We start from the raw sequence: 25,578 nt of genomic DNA on the forward strand, positions 1-25,578 counted from the left end.
AAATAAGAAAACAACCTATTTTAGTTCCTGGTGTAAACAGAGCTCTGTACATATAGTAACCACCACTTTTGCTCAGCTCCATAAATTTTATGTTAACATGCACTTATTTATTATTTAAAGGTTGTCAGACACTGAGGGCCCAGGATTAAAAAGATTAGGAAGTTGAGCAATAAAATTTTGTTGACCTTTAATAATGAAGATAAAAACTGGTGTAAATTGTTACTATACCATTCTTTTCTTTTTTTTAAACGTAGCATTGCATGCCATCATTCCTCTATATTTTTGAGGAAAGTCCAGTTGAATAAAAACTTACTTGAATGATAACATCCACATTAGATACCATATCACTATCCACACTTTCCATTGGAATATCATAAGACACAGTGTACTTCAAGTATCCACCAAAGGCAGTGAGCTGAAATTATAAAATCCAAATCTTAAAAGAAAATTAACAGCAATCAATGTCGGAGGATAGCTGCTGACAAGTACAACACACATGCAGGAAATTAAACAGAGGATGTGGCATGTTCTGATGATCTCTTCAGCAATGTTTACACAGTAAGGGTTTGATCCCCATCTCACATCAGTGAAAGTCACTGAAAGTGTAACATGGCATGTCCCGGTATCTACAGAAGTCTTGGATCCCTGCTGTGCAATTTGTGAAAGCTAGCAGCAGGTTCTATAGAACTGCAGTGATGCATTAAACAGTGCATTGTAAAGCCCCCAGTGTGAATTCCAAAAAACATCACAAGTTCAGACTACTTTTTAGCAAAGGGGCACAGTGAATTGAAGTTATTCAAACTTTTTGAAACATTTTCTCTGATAGATCTTCGGCATTCCTTTTTCTTTTTTAAACAACATTTGGACCTTTTAGCCCTGATTCTGCTGTCACACTAGTGTAAACTGAGAATAGCCCCGCTGAAGTAAATGGAGTTTCATCAGTAGAAGACTAATGTGAGACCAGAATTTCACCAACCGTTAAATTATACAAAATGCATCTTCCAGCTTGGAAGTTTTGGGACATGATGCACAGGCACTGTGTAGCATAGCCATTTATTCTGTTACTGTACGAAAAACGTAATAAGGTTGAGGCACACAAAATCATTATTTTAATATGGGTGATTGGGGGTACTTGCCATAGTTTAATAAAATAAAATATCAAATAGATGTAGGTGTCTGGTTATATTATTTAAAAAGATATATTGTCAGAGTTTTTTAATTTTGGTTTTTTAATAATTTATAAAAATTCCAGTTTCTGATGGAGAAACTTTCAAATAGTATGTCCATAATTTGTTTCCAATTCCTTTTTAAAAATATTAGTAAGGTGTTTTTTTTCTGCTACTTTGTTTTTAGGCGTAAAAGTGTCTTTTCAGCAACAGAGAAACTGCCTATACATAGGAAACAGGGAAACTACCTACATGCAAAATGCAGTCAACATAGTGGGGGTTTGTTGGTTTTTCGTTTCCTCTTTCTTTCGCTTTCTTTCTTTTTCTTTGTCTCCCTGTCACTCATTTATTTCAGTTTTAGAAATCTTATGTTATTATTACAGGTGGGACTGATAACATCTGTTATAAAGGTTGCCTGACACTTCCCATTATAAGACTCTGTTTTTAGTTGCTTATAAGTTTGCCAAACTTTATCTGTTTAGGCAGCAATTTTACATGTTAGAGACATTTGCTTCAGTCAAAACAGTTCAGCTGTTTCCAAGAATGAGGCTAGGGAAAAATATGTCATTTTGCCGACATTAATTCTGGAGTCCTCTAATTTGAGGAGCTATAACACCCCCATGCACTGGAGCTGGGACTTGATATTTATCAAGAAAATTACATTTTGGTCTCAATATCTTATACCCACTCTAGTTATAAATTACCCACACAAAAATCTAGGTAAAAAGAACGTATTATTAAGGTTGCAAAGTCAAGCACTCAAAAGTTAGGAAATGCCAGGATCAAGGTTCCCTGTGCAAACTTAAATTTTTAATTACTATTGTCTTCACAAGACCTCTTGCATGAGTGCTTGACTTTGCAACCTTAATAACATTCTTTTAATATATTTTTTGTATGTGATTGCTTACATTTTTAAAAAGCAAACTGAAAAAACAGAAATTGCATCATGTGGAACCAAAGTGATACTCACATGATTAGGCTTGGCAAAATGGGATATATATATATATATATATATATATATATATATATATATATATATATATATAAATAATTTTGACTGATAATATTGATGTTTATTTTTAATCTTTTTTTATTTTTATAGATTTAAATTTTCATAGTTGGGAAATTGGGGGGGGGGTCAGAGACAGTAATTATTTAATGATGGCAGACAATGAGATTTTAAAAGTTAAAGCTTTATGATCATTAAAACACAAATTGTCAACATCACATGTCAAAATATACAAAGTAAATAATCCTAAATCAAACTATAATCAGCTCTCAAGCAGCCTTTTGCTTACTTATCCTATATGTAAATTTTGATTATTATCAATGGAAATTTTTTTCATTGGTTTGTGTGCGTGTGTGTGCGTGCGCATAGTGAAATCAACATTTACAGATAAAAATGTAATACTTTCAAGTGTACACGATTCATCAGCAGGAACCTTTAGATCCACTTCACTGACCTCTCCCATGTAATTTTCAGTTGTTTTTCATTACATGACAAAGTCTCTTTGGGAGAGACAAGGTGGGTGAGGTAATATCTTTTACTGGACCAATTTCTGTAGGTGAAAGAGATAAGCTTTCATGCTACACAGAGCTCTTCTCTTTCACCAACAGAGGTTAATGCAATAAAAGATGTTACCTCACCCACCTTGTCTCTCTCATATCCTGGGACCATGATGGGTGCAACAACACTGCAAACAAAGTATCTATGGAACAATTACAGATTGCATGAAATGACAAACTACAGATGACAACATTTATGAAACAAACATTACAATTGAAAACTAAGAACAAGAACATAAGAACGGCCGTAGTGGGTCAGACCAAAGGTCCATCTAGCCTGTCTACCGAGAGTGGCCAATGCCAGGTGCCCCAGAGGGAGTGAACCTAACAGGTAATGATCAATTGATCTCTCTCCTGCCATCCATCTCCACCCTCTGACAAACAGAGGCTAGGGACACCATGTTCCATACAAAAAAAAAAAAAAAATGGAGAATCTAAGAAAAAGTTGTTGAAGATATTTAGGTGAATTTACCATCTATTCAGTGTTCATTAAAGGTGAAAACTTTCTTTTCAGTACCGATAGTTTACGTCTACTGTTAATGAGCAACACAGAGCTTTTTAGAGCAATACAGTAAGAAAAAAATATGAAGAGAATAGACTAAAAGTCAGCTTCTTTCTACTTGGGAACTTACTTTATTTCCTAAGTATGGCTCAGGTGCTGACCAGTAATAAGTGGATTTCAGTATTTTCACAGCTGCTGTGTTGTTCACACTTATTTGATGGGGTCCATCAAATTGGCCTTGTTGGGGCTCCACACTCTTTTCAGTGTACAGATCAGTCACCAGCCATCCAGCCATATCTGACACCTTAGAAAAAGAAGAGAGCTAAATTAATGAAGTCATATCTACATCACTAGGTAAGTCATCACTATATATAAAACTTCACTTGTATTCGACAGTAATACAAATATGAAGGGCCTGATTCTGCTCCTAGTTAAAGGGTTTTCCAGCCAGTGTTAAGCCGCTGACTTCATTTGGATTGGGACAGAATTACATCTGTGTAACTGAGTGCAAAAGCAAGTTCACTGTGTTAAGAGTGTAAAGTAAATGAACAAATGATAATACTTTTCACTCATGTAGCACCTTGCATTCAAAGATCTCATTAACACTTGACAAATACTAGACCCACATAGTTAAATACAGTACCATTTCCCCCATTTTACAAACAGATAGCTGAGGTACCGAAGGCTACTTGCCCAAGGACACAGGAAGATTCAGGAATAGGAACCAGTTCTATTGAGGGGAAGAGTTATACACACACATTAGAATTTCGGCCAGTAGAGGGAGATGTGGAGAGAGTTAAAAAGAATATAATGCATTTTCTTCTACCCGTTTTTTAGTATGCAAAACTTTTGGTGCTAGATTTTGTCTAATCCTGCAAACTATGCAAGGGATGAAGGTGGGGAAAAGAGCGCCCAAGGAAGTTGTTCCTCTCATTGCACTTCTGTGTGGAAGCTAGTAGCCATTTATAGTCCTTTTATTCCCTAAGCACAAAGACTGCATGAGGCTGACACCTGCAGTTGCAGTAGGCTCCAATCGGCAGGAGTGTGGGGCCGTGGTTTTGGCTCCCCTCTTCACCGCCCCGACAAGCTTTTCCACCACAAGGAGAGTGAACACTGGGTGTAGCAGGCACTACAATAGCCAGTACTTCCAAAAGCATTGGGATTGAGTAGGGTATGATGACTTCAGCAGCTCCAATGGGGGCTGGGCTCCTTTATAGTCAGCAGACCTCAGGATTGTGACTTTACAGCCACAGTCTAATCCTCTGTGTGGATTCCAGAATTTTCAATGGGCTGTATGTCAAGAGGAAATCAGTCATACATTTCTGCAACTGCCTGAGGGAATCTTATGGAACATTAGGTCACAGCCATAGTATTCTACCTGACTGATGGGCCATGCAAGGCTGTCACAGACATCAGAAACCCCGAAGCAGAAGCACTCCGTACAGCCCTGAGGATTCCTTTCTTGCAAATTGTAGAATCCTGGTTTGCAGCGGTCACAATTTTCGCCGTCTACATTTTCCTGTGAATAACATTTGCTTTATATCAGCACTAGATTGGTAGCAAATATTGTGGATTAGATGGAATTTAGGGTATAACAACATTCAGGAAGATATAAAACAAAGCAGACTTCAGCACACTAGGCATATGTTGAATAAGTCTCACTGAGCTTAAAACGAGAGCTGGTCAGAAAAATTCCAACAAAACAGTTTTTCATTGGAATTTGCTGATTTATCTAAATCAAAACATTCCACACAGATGATTCAGCTTCAGTTAAGTTGCGACAGAACCCAGACAAGTTTTGAAATCTCCTCATCAGCTCACCTGACTCCTTGGCAGTCCAGGTTTCCAGGGTTTAGGCCTCCAGGCAGCCCACCAGGTGGACTGCCCTTGAGTCGGGAACCCCAGGGCTTTCCGGCTCCCTGGTTCCAGGAAAGCACACCACACGGACTGCCCCAAAGCCAGGTTCCATCCCACCATTGCCAAATTTCACGTGGTAAATAAGAACCCCGACTTTCACAATAAGACAAAAGTCAAGCTAATCCCATTTCAAAACAATGCCAAAACAAGCCAATCCCTAAGAACCACAACACTCTATGTGACTAGCTCCCCCCAGCATGCAGTCTTAGACTGAGGTGGGCCCACTGTGCACCCCTGACTCTCTTTCCCCCCTTTGTCCCTGCCTGCCGGGAGCCAATCAAAAAAAAGAAGCAACAAGCTACAAACCAAAAACTAGCCAACAAACAACTCATAAGCCAATTAAGCCAAAACCAAGCCCAATTTCTGCTGGGTTTTTTTTGGCAGGTTTGGCAGGTCTGCTCCATCCTCTTTTTTAGAGAATTTTAGACATTTTGGTTTTCATTCTGAATCAGAATAAAACCAAATTTTGAAACAGAAAAATGGCCTGTGAAATAGAGTCTCTCTCTCTGTTCAGTTCTACTTAAAACATCTGGAGCAGTCAGGATTTGAAACAGTCAGCATAGCATTGATTCAGTATTTAGTCAGGAAATGCAGTGTAATTGAATTTTGGCATTACTGATGTAGGAAAAGAAAACACCTGCTCCTCCATAAAACATTGTACCCTATGCTAGGACTAGGACTGCCATGCTAGGACTCTCTCATTAATGAATCAAACTATTAGTAGCCCATCACATAAGTTCCCAGTTTTAAGGTTGACTTTTTGCAGATTTAACTGCTGTCATTGAAGTGAGAACTTCTGAGAATGGCAACTTATATGTATGGTATATGGCAGGGGTAGGCAACCTATGGCACGTGTGCCGAAGGCGGCACGCGAGCTGATTTTCAGTGGCACTCACACTGCCCGGGTCCTGGTCACTGGTCCGGGGGGCTCTGCATTTTAATTTAATTTTAAAAGAAGCTTCTTAAACATTTTAAAAACCTTATTTACTTTACATACAACAATAGTTTAGTTATATATTATAGACTTATAGAACGAGACCTTCTAAAAATGTTAAAATGTGTTACTGGCACGCAAAACCTTAAATTAGAGTGAATAACTAAAGATTCGGCACACCACTTCTGAAAGGTTGCCGACCCCTGGTATATGGTATGAGAATGAGCATCTCACATTTGGAACACAGGACTTGGGGCCTGATCCAAAGCCCCATGAAGTCAATGGAAAGACTCCCACAGACATCAGTGGGCTTTGGATCAGGCCCAAAAAATTTACAAAGTCGGACCATCCTATGCACAATATATAAAAAGACTGTGATTTTGGGCCACAGTAGTGACTCAAGCCAGTTTAGAATAAGAACTTTTTTAGTACCATCTCAACAGCATTGAACCTTATAAGACATCTGGGGTGTTGCACTGATAATTGCAAGTGTTGACACATTGCGCCAGGTGCTCAGCTGCCTAAAGAAATCCTTGGGTACAGCGTCCCTCTAATTTTCCCCACACATGTGCTGAATGAATTTTGTTATGTGCACCAATATGGAGGTGATGTGTGACACATCACCTCCATATTGGTGCACATAAAATTCACATGGTGGGGGTAGGGCCGAGGAGTTTGGACTGTGAGAGGGGGCTCAGGGATGGGGCAGAGGGTTGGAGTGCAGGGGGGGAGGTGAGGACTCTGGCTGGGGGTGCGGGCTCTGGGGTGGGGCTGAGGATGAGGGGCTCATGGCTGGGACAGAGGGTTGGGGCGGGGAGGGTGAGAGCTCCAGCTGGGGGTGCGAGCTCTGGGCAGGGGCCAGGGATGAGGGGTTTGGGGTGAAGGCTCCCCCAGGGCTACAGCCAGGAGAAAAGACTCCCCACAGCAGCACCTGGGCTGGGGAGGAGAGGAGGTACTCCCTGCTGCAGCAGCTCCAGGGGTGGGGCCGCGGGATAAGCGCCTCTCCCCCGGCAGGTCCAGGCTGGGGCTGGGTTGGGGCCGGGGGGGGGGAGGCGCCTCTCCCCTCAGCCGTGGCAGGTCTGGGGCTGGGCGGGGTTGGGGCTGGGGAAGGGGTGCCTCTCCCCTCAGCTGCGGCAGGTCTTGGGCTGGGGGAGAGGCATCTCTCCCCACCGCAGCCTTGAGCAGCGCTTAATAGGCTGCTATGCGGCCACACAGCTTAGAGGGAACTTAGCTTGGGTGGTGTAGAGCTGCTTATACATAACCTCCCCTCACAGCATAGATGATGCAGCTATGGCAAAAGGTCTGTTTGTCAGGGCACCCCTATATCTCAATGATCCCCACTGGAACTGCCCTTTGGAGGATGATTGAAATATCTGCATAGATAGGTTGGCAGTTAGCATAAGGTAGAGCAACCCTGAGACTGATCTTACACCATTGATTATCCCACCAGTCACACCACTCCAGGTTCAGCGTAGCATAAAGCTGCCTTAAAGCCACCTTAGCAAACCACTTTCTCAACCTGAGGCACATGTAGTTTAGTCAAAGCTCAAGAACTAGATCTGGGCTTTTATTTGTACTTTTTGCACAGACTTGTCATACGAAAACGTCATTTTTATACGTCCTACTGACAGAAACATGCTTGCTATAGTGAAAATATGGAAGATTCTTGTTCTTATTCTTCTCCCTTCACTCCCTACTATTTGTCAAGGAAGACGATTGCAGTAAATTCAGTTTGATATGCATGAGGTGTCATATACACAGACACTGGTGTACTGTAAACTAGGATATAGCTTTGAAAGTGAAGTCCTACTTGATTTTATATTAATATTTTTATTTTAATTCATTAATGTATTCCTGTTGTATTTGTGGAACAACAGAGGACCCATTTTCCTCCCTTCGACTAAATTCCTATAGAGCCTAAAAACACTACTCAAAGACTGCTTAGCAATTTATTCACCATAGTTAGACAATTTTTGTTGAAGGAACAAATGAAGAGTATTAAGTAATTCTGCTCTCAGTTACACTAGTTAAATCCAGATTAACGCCATTTCTGTCAGTGGAGTCACTCCTGGTTCCAAAATTACCATGGTATAACTGAGAACAGAATATTATCCTTTATAGTCAGTATTTAGTCATTCACAACACTCAGCAAAATGTCTGAGCCTCCTGGTGGCCAGATCACCATCTGTAAATTCCAGTGGATATGAATTAGTTGTGTGAAGTTTTCGTAAGAAACACTTTAAAAAGGCATGCTGCATGCTTTTGTTACCAACGTATGCCACTGACGAGTTTTGCAAATCTTAGGAAAACTCAGGGTGATTTTCAGGCCATTACTTTGATCTAAATGCCCAAGTTACCTTCTTACTGTCTGTAAAATTGCCAAACCCAAGTGCTGAAAAATCATGAGACTGGCTTAAAAATCATGATTTTTTTTGTACAAAATAATAAATTTTGTTTGTCTTTTAATTTGGTTTCCATCTGGTTTCTGAATCTTTTGGGTGCATTTGGGTTACATTTTCAAGTTTTTCTCTATAAGCACGGGGGCTAAAATGAAAGCTGAGATACTTATCTAATTACATGACTCCAGGAGCTGTGCTGTCAAGAAAAATACAAAATATCATAAAGCTTCTGCTAAAATTGGGGGAGTTTGTCAATACTGTGTTTTCAGTCTCCGGGGAGTTGGAATGCAGTGGCCCTCCTCATCTACACTTGTTTTCTGGGGCAGAAAACTCACTCTTCTCACCCAGTTCTGAACACGAGCTCCCAGGGCCGCCCAGAGGATTCAGAGGGCCTGGGGTCTTTGGCGGTGGGGGCCAATTGCCGCCAAAGACCCGGCGCTTCGGCGGCGGGTCCCGGGGCGGAAGGACCCCCCGCCGCGGGTCTTCAGGGCACTTTGGCGGCGGGTCCCGGAGCGGAAGGACTCCCCGCCGCTGAACTGCCGCCGAAGACCTGGAGCGGAAGAAGCTCCGGGGTCCCAGGAGCGCGTGAAGGACCCCGCTCCAGGGGCCCCGAAAAACTCTCGTGGGGGCCTCTGCGGGGCCCGGGGCAAATTGCCCCACTTGCCCCCCCCTCTGGGCAGCCCTGCTTGCTCCTCCCAGTGCCCCTTTGCTGGTTGTCTGCGCCTCTCAGTGATGCATTGAAAACACGCCCGATTCTTGTCCAAATTTGCACCAGCTGACTTCATTGACTACATATGTTTTACTTCTGATTTATACCAGAGTAAAGTAGCCATTAGTGTTTCTTGTTTAACTTGGCCACTAAAGCTGCTTCCTATTTGCAATCTGACTTTTTGTTTGTTCATGCATTCAAGGTTTTAGATCAGATAAGTTATGCAAGAGGTCAGAACAGTTTTACAAAAATTGTCATGTTAACCACTGTTTTGTTGTTTGTTTGTTTTTTGGCTAGTGTTATACCTGGCAAGAACAAACAATTTGCTACCTTTGGTTGCTGAAAAATAAGTGTAACATCTTCAAATATTAAAATACAACTTCACATCAAGGTTCTGCAGAAACCACACGTGCATGAAATTTAATGAGAACTTACATTTACTGATATTACAAATTTGCATTTGCCCAAGAAAATAGTCTGCAAACTAGGTCTCTAATTTTTAAATATCATGTTACAGTTTATGTTTTGTAATTAAATAATTAAAATAAAATTAGTGTTCACGTATAGGTCTCAATTTAATTTTTCAGAACTATAAAAAAAATTTCAAATATGTAGAATTACATGGTATAAATTAAATGTTTTCAATATACCCTCTAACTGCTCAACAAGAATGATGTATTTTAAAGAACAACACCAACCTATCCACAAAACACAAACAGTTGTTTTAATGCAGTCTGGCATTTGCTTTTATATGGAACTTTCTATCTGGAATATATAGAATCATGCTACACAGCTTATCACAGCTTCTCTACTGTAACAGAAATATGCTGCTAATTCTCATTCAAATCCCTGTCAGAAGGAGATGTTTAAATCTCAGTTACTTGCTATGAAAGTACGACATAATAGATGACAAAAGTATGAAGTAATTTCCCCTATTAAAACTGCACTTACAAACCCAGCTACCGATTTCACAGTAAATCAAAGTGAGACTCAGCAGGTCACTTACCTTGCAAAGACAAGGTTCTGTGCAAGGGTCATCGTTAATGCTTCCAACCAGGCTGCAGTTACAGTGCACACAGCTTGGGTAGCCCTTGTAGCCAAATGCACAGCGATCACATTTTTCTCCTGTGTAACCTTCTTTGCATTGACACTGACCTGGCTGAGTCCCTTGAAATATAAAAATGATAATGAAAAACATGAAGGGTTAATAGAAGACTGGGGGTGAAATATGGAATAGTGGGAGAAGCAATGTAACCATCTCGTTTATCAAACTATATAGCTCTAGTCACATTTTGCACAGGTAGCTGGGATATTACCAACCCAGTATATATTTTTTTCATGTTAGAGTACCAGATCCACAGAACCTCTGCCAGGAAAAAAATCCACTGTATCAATTCACAGTTTGAACTACACCTCTACCCTGATATAACACGGTTGTGGGGAGCCAAAAATCCCTACCGCGTTGTAGGTGAAACACCGTTATATCGGGGTAGGGGTGGCAGGGCTCCAGCGGTGATTTAAAGGGCCCGGGGCTCCCCGCAGCAGCCAGAGCCCCGGACCCTTTAAAGCGCTACCCGAGCCCCGCTGCTGCAGCCCCGGGGTAGCAGTAGCAGGGCTCCAGCTGTGATTTAAAGAGCTCCGGGCTCCAGCCGCTGCGGGGAGCCCGGGCCCTTTAAATCGCCGGCCGAGCCCCACTGCCGCAGCCCCAGGATAGCGGCGGCAGGGCTCCCGCAGTGATTCAAAGGGCCCGGGGCTCCCCACAGCAGCCGGAGCCCCGGACCCTTTAAACGCCGCCGGAGCCCTGCTGCTACCACGCTATATGCGAACCCGTGTTATATCGGGTCGCATTATAGCGGGGTAGAGGTGTAATATATGTAACAGTTTTAGGCTCCAATCCTGTAACTTGTTATTAACAAGCTGAGCTCTCTACCCATGCACAACAAGTTGCAGGATCAAGACCTAAGGGCATCTTATACTCCTGTAGCATGTGGTATTTCCTGTCTTCCCTCCCAAATAAATAAATAATGGAGATATTCTATCTCCTAGAACTGGAAGGGACCCTGAGTTCATCGAGTCCAGCCCGCTGCCTTCACTAGCAGGACCAAGTACTGATTTTGCCCCAGATCCCTAAGTGGCCCCCTAAAGGATTGAACTCACAACCCTGGGTTTAGCAGGCCAATGCTCAAACCACTGAGCTATCCCTCCCTTTTTAGGTATTTACTGACATTTTAATGTGATACCTTAACAGCATAATGTTTCCTCACCTTTGAGCACCTGAAGTTTACAGAAAAAGCATCTCATGATCCCTTACCATGCTGAAGATCAGAATGATCATCATCCTTAATGCAGTCAGAACTCAAAGACCCAAATGGATCACAGTCACAAGGATGGCAAGGGTTATCTTCATAGGGAGAAACCTGAAACAAATGGTACATTTTAACTGTCATACTCAAACTAATTAGTGGAAATCGTAAAAATTCACTGCTGTTTCTTGCCAGGGACCATTGAAACTAAACTAAAGCATCGTATAACAGTGAGATTTTCTCTTTAATGGAGGTCCCAAATTTCTCTTTGAGAGCCAGGCCCTTGCTTCAAGGCAGCTCAGGGCCAGACTAAGGCAATCTGGAACCATAAGCACGCAAGTCATTTACTGGCTAAGAATCAGACTTAAGCTGGTATCTCTTCAGTGCTCTTTAGAATAAGGAAGCAGGGTGCATGTAACATGAGAATTGCTTCTCTCTGTGAAGGACTGTGCCTACTACCTAACTATATTTGAACTATACATGGCCTCCACTCACACTTGTGCTTGAGAACATAAACCTGAGCTCCCTAATGTGCCCCGTGGATGAACTTGCTGAATCAATGCCTTATCTGAAAAAGAGAAAGTTCCATACTGAGGAAAATAAATGTCCTTGCTATAGGAGGTTACTCACTTGGTCACAGTACGTCCAGACGTAGGGAGACCTATCTAGTTTGCTGGAAGTAAAACAAAATTAATTTTCTAGTGATGTTTATCCTTTTTAGCCAGATTATAACTAATGTATCTATGTATCCAATGAATGAGGGTAGGGACAGAGTTTCTACTTTAATACCACTGAACTGGAAAGTTGCTATGAGATATAAGATGTAGATGGGCCCAGAAAGAGCATACTCTATACATACTTACTAAATAAAATATTGAGAAGAATACAGTTTATTGCAATAGCTCATCACTTCTCCAAGAATCACATATGACTATAAAAGAGTTCTCTTTAATCACAAAGGAATTGGGATTGTCCTTTCAACATGCTAGAGAATCAGCCTAAATTTACACTGAACCTGTAAGACTGGTATCTGATTTATGAAGAAGACTTTACAATTTTTAGTCACACTCTAAGTGTGGAAATTAAATGTAATAACATTCAATGGATTGAAATACGCATATGACGACATTTATTATTAATCAAAGCAATGGGACGTAGTTTGATAAATCTTACTTTATATGGCCGATAGTATCCATCGGCACAGATCTCACAGTTGATCCCAGTAGTGTGCTGAGTACAATTTATACAGACTCCACCTCCTATGAACTGTCCATGAATATTTATGCTCCTATTCTGATCTGCCACACCCTGGTGATAATAACAATCTTCTGCTTTGTTATGACAGTTGCACTCTAAGAAGAAATCGCAAAGAAATACATTTTTATTTACATTTTCTAACAGTTACAGCACATCCAAAATAAAGAGAGTAAAAAATACAAATAGAACAGTAAAGCAATCCATGTCAGTTGCATGCTTTGCCTTGGCTGTGCTGTACAAAAACAGTAATACCCATTTATCTTACTCCTGGCCAGGTAACTTTTAAAACAATCACAACGTTAACAACATTTTTTTTAATAGTGTTCTGTAGCTCACAATAACCCAACCCTATCGTCCCTTAGTGAAGTGTGTTATTACGAGTAAGTGTTCTTACATTTTTAGCATTCTACCTTACTGAAGAATATTAGCTTAATTCCTCTCCTCACTTATACTAGTGACTAATGCCACTGAAGTCACTAGAGCTATGCCAGTGTAAAACTTATTTAAGTGAAAGGAGACTTGGGCCTGTACACCAATAAAATATTCTATATCTCTAAATGCAATTATTCTCTAAAGGTTCTACTAACAGGGCTGCTTCAACTGGAAAATAAACTATGTCTAATAGGCTCCTAGATGTCTGTCGCTTGCTCCAGGCATTAAAGATGGGAGGTAAGGAAATGTGGCTAACGACTCTTAGCAATGTGTGTGAATATACAACTATTGGGAGAGCCTATGCCAGACATTCAGCATAGTTTGCAATTTATTGGCCATTTAGATTGCTTTTTCAGAATTTTCATGTTGTAAGAATGACTATGTTTAACAAAGACTAAATTATGAATTTAACAATATTTAAGCAACAAGCAGCACCCATAATTACCAATGGGGAAATGTTAAATGTCATTGTAGCACAATAAACGACAGTCTCTTCTGTCTGATCATCTATGAAATGTCATTTCCGCAGCCTCAATGTTATTATTGATATCTATATATTATATTGTATATAATAATATATTATTATGTCAAAGGAAATCCAAATGATTATCATCTTATTATTTTTGACCATACCTTCCACTTCTTGTGTGGTTTATTTATTTTTTTTAATTTAAGAAAACTACTATTTCTAGTACCTGATCTAGCCATTCCATTGATTTCAATGGGAACTGGATCAGGTCCTTATTGAACAAAACTGTAAACATTTACGGAACCATTAAGCACCTCAACTTTTGTAACTACTTACTCTCACATTTGTTGCCAGCAGAAATAGTTCCTGGTCTCCACGGATTTTGATGGTAACCAGGGCAACACTCATTGCAGCTCTCTCCGCATGTATTATGTTCACACTGGCATTGCAGTTTCTAAAAAAGAAATTGTAGAAATTAAAAAAAATAGGTCATTTACCAAGATCCTGAAAACTCAACCAAGTGACTAATATCAAATCTACTCTACCACAGAATTTTAAATACCACAACTATTTTGCAATTATATAGATGTGCTAGAACCCAGTCCTGCTACCTTTACTGATGTGGGAGGCCCTTCCTCAGGTATGTATCCTATCAGAGCAAGTCCTATCACTCTGCCATGTGAGAGCTGCAGGATCATGTCTTTAGTGCCCTTGCTACACTCAAAAGTATTGTTTAAATGTAGGCGCTAAGACAAAAATAGTTCACTTCCAAACAAAGTGCATTACCTGAGAACTGTGTAGTGAAGGGAGGAAAATTACAGCAAGTAGACAGAATGAAGAATAAAAGCACATATTATGGGCCTGATTTTACATCCCTTTACTCACAGGAGTAGTTCTACAGAGTTCAGTATGAGTAAAGATTGCAAAACTTGGCCTGTAGCATATATATATATTGCTTCACCAAAGGAACCTTAGATTATATATGAAGTAATATTATCAGTGAACATTTTCTCTGTTGAATTTCAGTATAGGTGATTATCCAGCTATATCAAAAAGTGAGCAGAAGAAGAGGACAAAAGGGAAAACATCTATATCTGCACTTATGGTATTAACATCAATTCAAATTTTCTGTAGAAAATATGAAACGAGAACTGTGCTGGAGGGTAATTCTGCCCCTCGTTTGTTCAAATGAACTGATGGAAAGTTATTAACTGGAGTGTCCTTCCTCATATGCACCTGAGGCTGGAGTGTTCCTTTCATGGAATTCCTACTAAAGTCAATGAGAGTTCCACCCACAAAGTACTTAAAGGATCAAGCATTAAGGGCTCAATCCTGCAAAGATTTAACCTGCCTAATTTTACTCATGTGGGTATTCCCATCAAAATCATATGAGACTACTTACATGTGTAAAGTGCATAAGTATTTGCAGGATCAAGCTTTTAGGCCTCATTTCTGCATGGTACTTAACTGTGTGCCTAACTTTAATCACACTGTTACTCCCATTGATGTCAATCGGACAATTCACGGCTTTAAGTTAGGACATGCTTAAAGTTAGGAACCTGCTTTAAATACCTGCTGAATCAAGGTCAGAATTTATATATGTTCCTTTAGATTTTCCCCATAATATCTTTCTCTCTCTATGCAAAGAACTAAACTTTTTATTCAAAAGACTGTTTTGTGAAAATAAAAATAATTAAAGCATACCTTTGTGGTTTCATCCAGTGGGCAGCTTCGAGCATGGCCATAGCAAATACACATGCCACCAACAGAGATATCCTTTATTGAATAGTAATACTGGACAAAAGTAAGGTTGAAAAGGAAGTGAGTTGGAGACATTTCAGGTTTCTATTAAATTCCACAGGACAATAAAAAATCAATATTAAATTGATTTGGGAACAGCTATGTTCCAAACAATTTGAAAACATTGACTATCTGCAACCTGGGCAAGCTTGCCATTTTGCAAATTTTTAGATCTTTTCCCCTGTAGTCTTTAATAAATTAAGAGACAAATTCTGATTATGGATAAGCATGCACAACTCTCTGATTTCAATGGTTATTTGTACTTTTGCCTTAGCCGGAATCTGACTCTTCAAAAAATCCACCTTTTGCCATGTAGGAGGTCAGATGACATAACAGAATGTTTTCTGGGAAGCAACGTAACAACCTGTAGACTTGAATTTTAATTTAATTTAAATCCTGGCATTGATGTGTATGTTCTCAAAACTGGGGATTCCCACTTTCATTCAAAACCTGCTCATGAACTTCCCCTCACACTAGCTCTGGGCTGCTAGTTTTGATGTACTGTATTGCTCTACTCAAATGTTTAGCTTAAGGAACAGTAGGACAGCAAAGTACCAGATGCTGTGTATAAGCCCCATGCATCTGGACAGCAGGGAAGGGATTAATTTTCAGAGCAAGAAAGAGGCAGGATGTGATGCAGCTGGGTTCAGCTCCATTTTAAGCAGGTTTGGCAGGCACTTCACAGGGATTGTGAACAAGGTCTTTCCAAGAGTTCTGGGGAAAGGCTTCAAGACACTCAAGTCTAAGGCCCCAACAGGGACAGGCGCGGTAGGTGCTCTGTGTGTACAGACCAGTTTACTGATAGGTTTTTTTGACTCTCTGAAGGGAGCTGGAGCAAGCTAGCTCCTTTTCTTCTTTCTTTCTTTTTCTTTCGTTCAGAAAGTCCTCAGTGACTTCAGTTGAACTGAAACTCCTTAGACTATAAGGGGACAGTATACCTCTATAGTCTATTGCCTAAATACCAATGCTAGGAGCCTGGGTAATAAACAAGAGGAATTGGAATTGCTCATTTATCTTAAATTCGATCTAATTAGTATTACTGAAATCTGGTGGGGTGATTCATATAATTGGTATATTAAAATCAATGGTTATAACTGCTTAGGGAGTATTGAGTGGGCAAGGGGGGGAGGGGTTGTCTATGACAAAAATAGCATTACCTGTTTCTGAGTCACTGATCACTCAAAAAAAATTTTTTTTGAACGCTTATGGATCAATATCCTAACAGCTAAAGCATAAGGTAGGGTATTAGTTGGTGTCTGCTACAGACCACCAAATCACACTAGGGAACAGGATGACTGCCTCCTTATGCACCTATCTATAAAGTGTAGGGAAAAAGCCTGTGTGATCATAGGGGACTTCATCTGGAGTGACATATGTTGGAGGTCTCAAGCTGCGAGTACTAAACACCCTTGGAATTTCTAAACATTATAAATAACAATTTCCTAACTCAAAAAGTATTGTAGCCAGCATAGTGGAATGCTATGTTAGACCTCGTCCTAAGATAAAGGGGAACAGATTACAGAACTAAAAATTAGTGGTGGCTTAGGTACAAGTGATCATGACGATCACATTTGTAATGTGCAAGCAGAATCAAGTTCAGACCAGTAACATATGTACTTGGTGCTTTAATAGGGCCAATTTCACAAAGGTGAAAACAATTATGAGCCAGATCAGCTCACAAGAAGAATTTAATCATAAAAATGTGAATGATAATTGAGAATCATTTAAGAACACTTTACTAGATGCCCAAAAAGCTACAATCGCACAACTGAGGGAAAAGGCTGTTCTGGTTAAAACACCGACCTGATTTAGAGGAAAAAAATATAATATATAACAAATAGAAGAAAGGGAAAGTGGATAGTAATGAATGTAAATCAGAAGTTAGGAATTGTAGAAAATAGAAAAGGGAGACAAAAGTACACATGGAGAAACTTATGGCCAGCAGAGTTAAGGACAATAAGAAGATTTTTAAATACATTAGCAACAAAAACAATCCTGACAATGCAATTGAGCCATTATTAGATGTAAATGGTAGAATTATAAACAATAATGCAGAAAAGCCAAAAGTGTTCAATAAATATTTCTGTTCTGTATTTGAGGTAAAACCAGATGTTATAGTCTCTTCATACGGTAAGATATCACTCTTTCAATTCCACTAGTATCACTGGAAGATGTTAAACAGAAGCTACTAAAGTCAGACATTTTTAAATCAGCAGATCCTGATAGCTTGCATCCGAGAATTTTAAAACAGCTGGATGAGTAGCTTGCTGGACAGTTACTGTTGATTTTCAGTAGGTCTTGGACCACTGGGGAAGCTCCAGAAGACTGGAAGAAACCTAATGTGACAATTTTTAAAGAGGGTAAACAGGATGACTCAGGTTTATAGGCCTGTCAGCCTGACATCAATCCCAGGCAAGACAATAGAGCAGCTGATATGGGACTCAATTAATAAAGAATTAAAGGCGGGTAATGTAATTAATGCAAATTAGTATGAGTTTATGGGAAATAAATGCTGTCAAATTAACTTGATATATTTCTGATGAGATTACAACTTTGGTTGATAAAGATAATAGTGTTAATGTAATATACTTAGACTTCTATAAGACATTTGACTTGGTACTGCACAACATTTTGATTAAAAGACTAGAAAGATATAAAATTAACATGGCACGCATTAAATGGATTAAAATCTGGCTAAATGACATGTCTTAAAATGTAATTGTATACGGGGAAGCATCATCAAGCAGGTGTGTTTCCAGTGGGGCCCTGCAGGGATCAGTTCTTGGCCCTACTCAATTTAACATTTTTATCAGTGATCACAAAGAAAACAAAATCATCACTGATAAAGATCGCAGATGACACAAAAAATGGAGGAATGGTAAATAATGAAGAGGACAGGTCACTGATTCAAAGCGATCTGGTTCACTTGGTAAACTGGGTGCAAGCAAACAATCTGCATTTTAATATGGTTAAATGTAAATGTATACATCTGAACAAAGAATGTAGGCCATACTTAGAGGATGGGGGACTCTTTCTTGGGGAGCAGTGACTCTGAAAAAGATTTGGGGGTTGTGATAGATAATCAGCTGACCATGAGCTCCCAGTGTGAGCTAAAGAGTTATTGAGATCCTGGGATGAATAAACAGAAGAATCTGAAGTAGCAGTAGAGAGGTTATTTTTTGCCTCTATATTTGGCACTAGTGTGACCACTGATGAAATACTGTGTCCAGTTCTGATGCCCATTCAAGAAGGATGTTGATAAATTGGAGAAAGTTCAGAGAAGAGCCATGAAAATGATTAAAGGATTAGAAATCATGCCTTGTGATATACTCAGAGAGCTCAGTCTAATTAGCTTAAAAAAGAGAAGGGTCGGGGTGACTTGATTACTGTCTAAAAGTACCTACATGGGGGAAAATATTTGATAATGGGCTCTTCAGTTTAACAGAGAAAGGTGTAACATGATTCCATGGCTGCAAGTTGAAGCTAAACAAATTCAGACTGGAAATAAAGGTGTACATTTTTAAATGGTGAGAGCAATTAACCAATGGAAGAATTTACCAAGGTCATGGTGGAGTCTCAATTTTTAAATCAGGATTTTTCTAAAAGATATGCTCTAGGAATTATTTTGGGGACCGTTCTATGGCTTGTGTTGTACAGGAGGTCAGATTAGCTGATCACAATGGCCCCTTCAAAGATTCCCCTTTGAATTCAGATTTAAAGTCTGGTGACATTTTTAAAGGGAGAGAACCTGTTTATTGGAGATACTTTCCACATTCCCCTCTCCTCAACAGATGAGGTCCTCCATGCTGTATAGTCACACAAACAATCAAAAGACTTTAGCAAGTGAATACATGAAATCATTATGTTTTACCCAATGTGTCATGGTCAAGTAAACAAGGGGGACAAACAACTAAATTACAAAGAAGAAAGGGACACACTGGTTAATTTGTGTAGTACTGCATCCAGTTAAACTTAACAGGCAGCATGCCCTACTCAGTGAACTGACTATTGGCTATGTCCCTGACTCCCTGTGAGGTCTTGAGCAAGTCAGTTCAATCTCTTTGTGTCTCAGGGATGTGTAAAATAGGGATGTCATGAGGATCAGATAATATTTCCGAGTTCGATATAAATGGTATATATTAATATTAATAAATAACCTTGGGCTTAAAGACAAATTGGCAAAAGGATCCACTTTAAAAAAAATCCTCCATCCATTAGACAGCATTGTAATTCACACCAAGTTACTGTTTTCAAGTAATAGATTTCATGTATCAACACATTAGCAACTGAAATACTTAATACACCAAAAATTACTGTACACTAACATGAAACGTAACTCATATATTTACTTTTTGCCTAAAGTGACATTTTCATCAAACAAATCACATATTTATCTTTGCTGATGAAACGTTAGCAATGCTACCTCATGGTTAGTAGCTAAATGGCAATTCATCTGAAGGAAAAAAACAACTTTGAAAAAACTTTCTTTGGAACAGCTGTCCCCTGCAGGCTTACAGTTGGTAGTAACATTACAGAGAAGGCAACGTTTACTTAACAACCTCATGAAACCTTACTGATCATGAATGTTGAGGTTCAAGTCCTTCATCAAGACGGACAGTACTTAGCCTTTACTGTCCAGTGTGGTGAACAATAGATACAAAAGATCAGCTTACCCTTCTGGTAACAATGGGATCAAGGTCTTTAGGATCATGGTGGCTAAGAGTCATGAGGTCAGCATTAAGGGTTCTAATACGTTGCAGGCGAAGACGGATATATCGTGCAGAAGTAAACTCCAATAGTGTTTGTGAAGGATCATCGGCACTAGGTCTACCATTGATCAACGAAGTGTGAATCTAGAGAGAGGGATTGACTTCACTATATGCTTAATTATAACCCGGTTATGATAACAAACATCTTTCTATCAAGACTTAAAAACCCATAAAAACAAACAAAATGGGGTTATTGGGTACAATGTATCAACAGAGACATCAAATCAATTGTGCATTCAGTCACAATTTCAATATTAATAATATTAACTGCCTGATTTAGGAGTCACATCTTCCTGGAACCACCATTACCAGTTCACAGAATCCACTTGTGATGGGACTTCTGAAGGGTCAAAAGAAAGGGGAGGGAGAGGGAGTATGCTGAAGATCATTCCTTGCCTTCTATGCACTAGTCTGGATCTACTAGATCTGGGACCCTTCTGCTCACAGATGTGGAAGAGACACTGACAATGAGCAAGGAGTACAGTATTTATCCCTCACAGAATGTCTCTTGTGCAATTTGTAAAGATTTATATGGTAAGATGTAAAACTAGCTGTTCACTTTTTCATAACTAATTTGGTTTATTAGCTGTGTTCTGCTTTGTATGTATATTTCCTCATACACAGAAGTTTTTTCTCCTATATTTTCAGTTTTGTCTAATGCAGTAAAAATGTTTCAACAGAAAATATTTTTTTAAATAATGTTTTAAAAAATATTACTTCTGTAATAAGGGAATATATGGGCTTTCTGATAACCTGGCCCAGCAATTAAAGTTCGGTGTGTCCAGTTTCACCCACTCTGGACAGCCCTATGATAAATACTTGATTCAAATATGCTTGACTTAAAATCACCGAAGGTTCACCAGGTTTTCTTTCTCCGTGGGGGCCAAAATTGTGATTTAACATGTAAAAAAGGCAATGTTTGTAACACTTCAATCCTTAATTGTCCATACTCCAATTTATTTTAATCTAGAGAATTTAATCTAGAGAATCTAGATTTAGTTGGTGTTGGTCCTGCTTTGAGCAGGGGGTTGGACTAGATGACCTCCTGAGGTCTCTTCTAACCCTAATATTCTAAGACTCTAAGAGAAGTTACTGGTTTCTACTAAACAAAGGGTTACTAGCAACCTCCATAGGCCACGATTGGGTTTATTACCACATAAGGAGGACTTTCACAATAGACTAACCACCGATTTTAATGCATCATTTCATTATGTTGGTGCCTCTCTGAAATAAATTACATAAGTACTATGAATAGTCTTGGTTAAAGAAAGAACAATCAACTGTGAGCCTGCATAATGCATAGCTCTTTTAATTATGCTCTGTCCCTGAAACAATGCCAGGGCTTGTTTTCCAGTTCCAGCTGTGCAGAGCCTTTCAGACAGCGTTTGCAGCTTTATCTTACAAAACCAGGTGCTCCTAAAAAAGAGATGTTCTTTTTTAAATTAAACACCTGGCTGTACATAAAGTCTCTATGTTTTATTCTTTCAAGATGAAGTATCTAATTCACAATTAGTAGCCATAATCAAATTATGTGAAGAGATACAACAAAGAGTTTATAACTAGAATACGCAGAGCCAAAGATATTTTTTCCTAACATTTTTTTTAAGTTGTTATATTGGTAAATGAAATAGAGATACTATCATTAAAGGCATCATAACAATCCAAAGCATCTGACAATGTTGGAAGGCATAAATTGTGCAACTGTAATTTAAAATTTCTGAAACTTGCAATTAGTGCACATTCATGCTCACGAATGACAAGTGCAAAAAGAGACAGCATACCTCTCCATGTTCTAATGGAACTAGCCTGGAATAATAAGAGGTGCAGATCACTTCATCATCTCTCTTGTAAGTAGGAGGCCCAAGTCTTGGTGTTACATTATAACGAGTTAAGCACTCTGTGTCACTAATTGCATAATACTGCCATGGTCTGAACTCAGTGCCATCCACTGAACGTTCCAAAATCCAGTTTCCAGGTCGGGGAGCATTAGCAGCTTTGATTATGACATATGCAACTTGAAAGACCTAAACAAAATTCAAGCAAAAACTTTTAACACTTGATACTACCATATAAAACAAGCACCACAGCACTTCTACCACCCCTCGTCCACTCCAGAATACAGTCTAAATGCATTCATGCCTAAATGAAGTTTTTGAAGGTTGATGAGATAGTTGCCAATAGTTTAATGTTCTCTCTCTGTTACCAAGCCATGATTAGACAGAAAAAAAAATTATTTAATCACTATGTGGGCAATTTAGTAAACTGCTTTTGAACACTGCCCCCACTCCCAAAATGTTTTTCAGGTGCCTCTCTCTCTCTCATATCTATATTGGGGGGGGAGAGAATAAATATTTTTTCTTACCCCTCCTCCCCCAATTTTGGCCAAAATGGAGCAGTTCATGCCGGCCAATGCTAAAGTAGTAATAAGACAAATTTTATCAGGTTTGCTTTGGGTGTGAGTATCTTCTTATAACTTGATACCCACTGGACTTGATTCTTTTCTCCTGCACTCCAGTTTTACTCTTTGGGCCAGATACTCAGCAGGTGTAAATAAGCATACTTTCACTGGCTGCAGTGGAGCTTAATAAGATGCTATTTTGCACCAACAAAGAATCTGGCCCACTGACTTCAAAGTGGAGTTACTTTGGTGTCAGCAAGAGGAGAACCAGGATCATGGCTCATCATTAGAACACTACTCCTAGTAAGAGAAAAAATCTACAGATTTTTAAACCCTCTCTACTACAGTACAGTTTTAAAAACCAAACAAAGTCATGTGATTACCAAGAATATAAGGCTCTATATAAGAATATAAGGCTCCTAGTCCATTTAAGGATCCCATTTGAAAAAGTTATTTGCTACCAACAGGCTCCTTCAGTGAAAATCATGTACTAACATCTCCTTTCAGCATGGAAGGAAACAGAAATCAAGCAAAAGCTGAATCGGGCAACTTCACTGTTCCATACACAGTGGCCTGATTCTTATCTCACACTGATTTTATCCTGATGTAATGGACATCAATGGAGTTACACCTGGTGTGTGTAAAAGGAGAATCACTTAAGTCCTTGTCTGCTCCAACTTAAGTCCATAGGAGTTTTGCCATTTATTTCAGTGGGTACAGTATAAGTCCCTGAAAGGGAATTTTTGATCACTTTTGAAGACAAACAAAAGTTCAAGGGTTTTGTGGACTTATCCTGAGAGTTGCAGAGCACCTGCAACTCCCTTTGAAGTCAATTAAGTTGCTCCCATGAGTAAAGGCTGTAGATTGGACCCCAAATTTGTTTGTAACTGTAAAAAATGATATTCACTCCCTTTGCTTTACTTGAAACTCATTATACCTTTTTTTTTTTTTTTTTACTCACTGTTGGCTATAGTCAACTAAACTGCCTCTTTGCTTATTACACAGTTGGCTGAACAACAAATGAGCTACTTTTGATTACACAGGGTTTTTTCTAGAGCTGTTATAGTCTCGCCAAACTGCAGCTGATGTGGCTAGTTTTAAATCCAGTTTCAACAAGTAACAATAGCAAGTTATCCTTCATCACACACTAACTGCAGTCACTGCTATGGGAATGAAAATAAACAATATTACAAGAATATGTACGTTTAATCTATTTTGAATATCAAGTTTCTTGAGGGGGCTCAGTCAAACAAAGGAATTTTCACAGAGGTTATGAACTTATATTGTTCACTCTAATGAAGTGTGTGTTATTTAAAGTCAACATTTTGAAATATGGCAGCTGATTTTGGGTGCCATACTTGAGACCTCAAGGGCCAGATTTTCAGAAGTCCTAGTGACATCAATAAGAGCTTAGGATGTTTGATACCTCTGAAAATCAGACACAAGACATCTAAAGTTGGGCATCCAAAAACAGAAGTACCCCAAAATAGCTGGATGGTTTTGAAAATGTGGTTGCATATGTGGTCAGCCTATGCGTACCTCTCCCAATCTTTCTCCATTGGAGCGTATGGGTTCCACTCCATGTAAACACATAGCACTTAAATAAATAATTCTATGGCCTGTCCCCTGCCCTGCCCTCACCTCTATTATGTCTTCCTAAGTGAATTCATAGGACATAAAACACCAACAACACAGGAAAACTTGGCCGCTTTGTAAAAATAGATATTTAACTGAATTCTTAATGAGAAGTATTTGTATTAAATATTGTAACAGAATGCAATGCCATACACTGTACATTTTTATACCATCTTGATATTTATATATCTTTGCTTCTTAAAATATGATAACCAAGGGCAGGAGTGCTCCTGCTACCCCTGTCTGCATGGAGAGGCTGCCTCCTTAGCACTGTTTCCCCCTCACTGAAACTCTGTGGATGCCCCTCCACTGGAGATTCATGGAGAAGGGACTACACAAATTTTTCAGGTTTTCAAGATCCAGCTATTGAGTAGTCATGAGACATCCAGTCATTGCCTCATGGTTCCTACAGAGGCTGTGCTGCCAGGGAGAAACATGAATGAAGCAGCACACAGACACATTCATCTCTATGGACATCTTCAGTGTCCGCAGCTGTGTGTGGTCCCATCCCTGCAGAACCTCAACATCCAGAGGCTTGTGAGGCCTCAGGCTCTCTAGTCTCTGCAAACACTCCCCACTCCCAACTTGAGTGGCTGCTATACTGGAAACTCTGTAAAATGAAAATCATTTTATACAATTCTCAGAACATTTTCTAGCAAGATTTTTTTATTTTATTAACTATTAAGGTTAACACTGCTGGTGATTTACAAGCTTCCCCACATACCCTTTCAATCATTCTGTGTCTACTAATGTCTCATGATAAACTAGTTTGCACAGCTGTGCTGTGAGAGCTAATCATTTGCGCATTTTAATTTGACTTTGCAACTTTCCCAGAACTGATTTCTTTACTGGACTACAAGGGTAAAAAGGGCAAGCCAAAGCAACTTAGTGATCCCCAGGCAACTATGGATTGGAAAGTGTCATTTTACATGCATTCAGGACCCAGGGCAAAGACCAAACAAATAACCTTGTACTAAAAAGAGTCACAAGTCTGTAGATGCACAAAGCCATAAAGACCTTATCACTTAATTCTGTTTTAGCAATTCTCCAAAATTGCCAGCAACTGTTGGTATTTGTTTCCCTAAACACAGATTCAGTTGGATGAGGTGTATTTTCATTCTTTAAGCAGAATTATTGCCATTTTTAAACTAAAAAGTAAACTTTTCCCACCTAATCCTCAGGCAATTTTGCACATTCCACAGCTCAAGAGAGTGAGAAACTAATTGGACTGGCAATAGCCAATACAGCAGATGCTATTTAAACTTCCTCCAGAGATTTTTGCCATTGCTCTAAAATCCTGACCTGTTCCTATCTCTGCAAGT

At 39.4% G+C, this 25,578-nt stretch overlaps 1 protein-coding gene across 1 annotated transcript in view; it reads right to left on the reverse strand.

The window, feature by feature from the left end:
• The window catches only part of LAMA1 (laminin subunit alpha 1), a 148,876-nt gene that overhangs the window by 82,445 nt on the left and 40,853 nt on the right, over positions 1-25,578 (reverse strand). Inside the window, exons 4-13 of the mRNA XM_065398699.1 lie at positions 22,005-22,247; positions 20,128-20,307; positions 15,359-15,448; positions 13,991-14,108; positions 12,670-12,848; positions 11,505-11,610; positions 10,200-10,360; positions 4,613-4,753; positions 3,365-3,538; positions 314-415 (exon numbers count right to left, since the gene is read on the reverse strand). Of these exons, the coding sequence (XP_065254771.1) occupies positions 314-415; positions 3,365-3,538; positions 4,613-4,753; positions 10,200-10,360; positions 11,505-11,610; positions 12,670-12,848; positions 13,991-14,108; positions 15,359-15,448; positions 20,128-20,307; positions 22,005-22,247 (1,494 nt within the window). The remainder of the gene's footprint in view (positions 1-313; positions 416-3,364; positions 3,539-4,612; positions 4,754-10,199; positions 10,361-11,504; positions 11,611-12,669; positions 12,849-13,990; positions 14,109-15,358; positions 15,449-20,127; positions 20,308-22,004; positions 22,248-25,578) is intronic.

Source organism: Emys orbicularis, chromosome 2 (assembly GCF_028017835.1).
Source record: "Emys orbicularis isolate rEmyOrb1 chromosome 2, rEmyOrb1.hap1, whole genome shotgun sequence".
Lineage (NCBI taxonomy): Eukaryota > Metazoa > Chordata > Testudines > Emydidae > Emys > Emys orbicularis.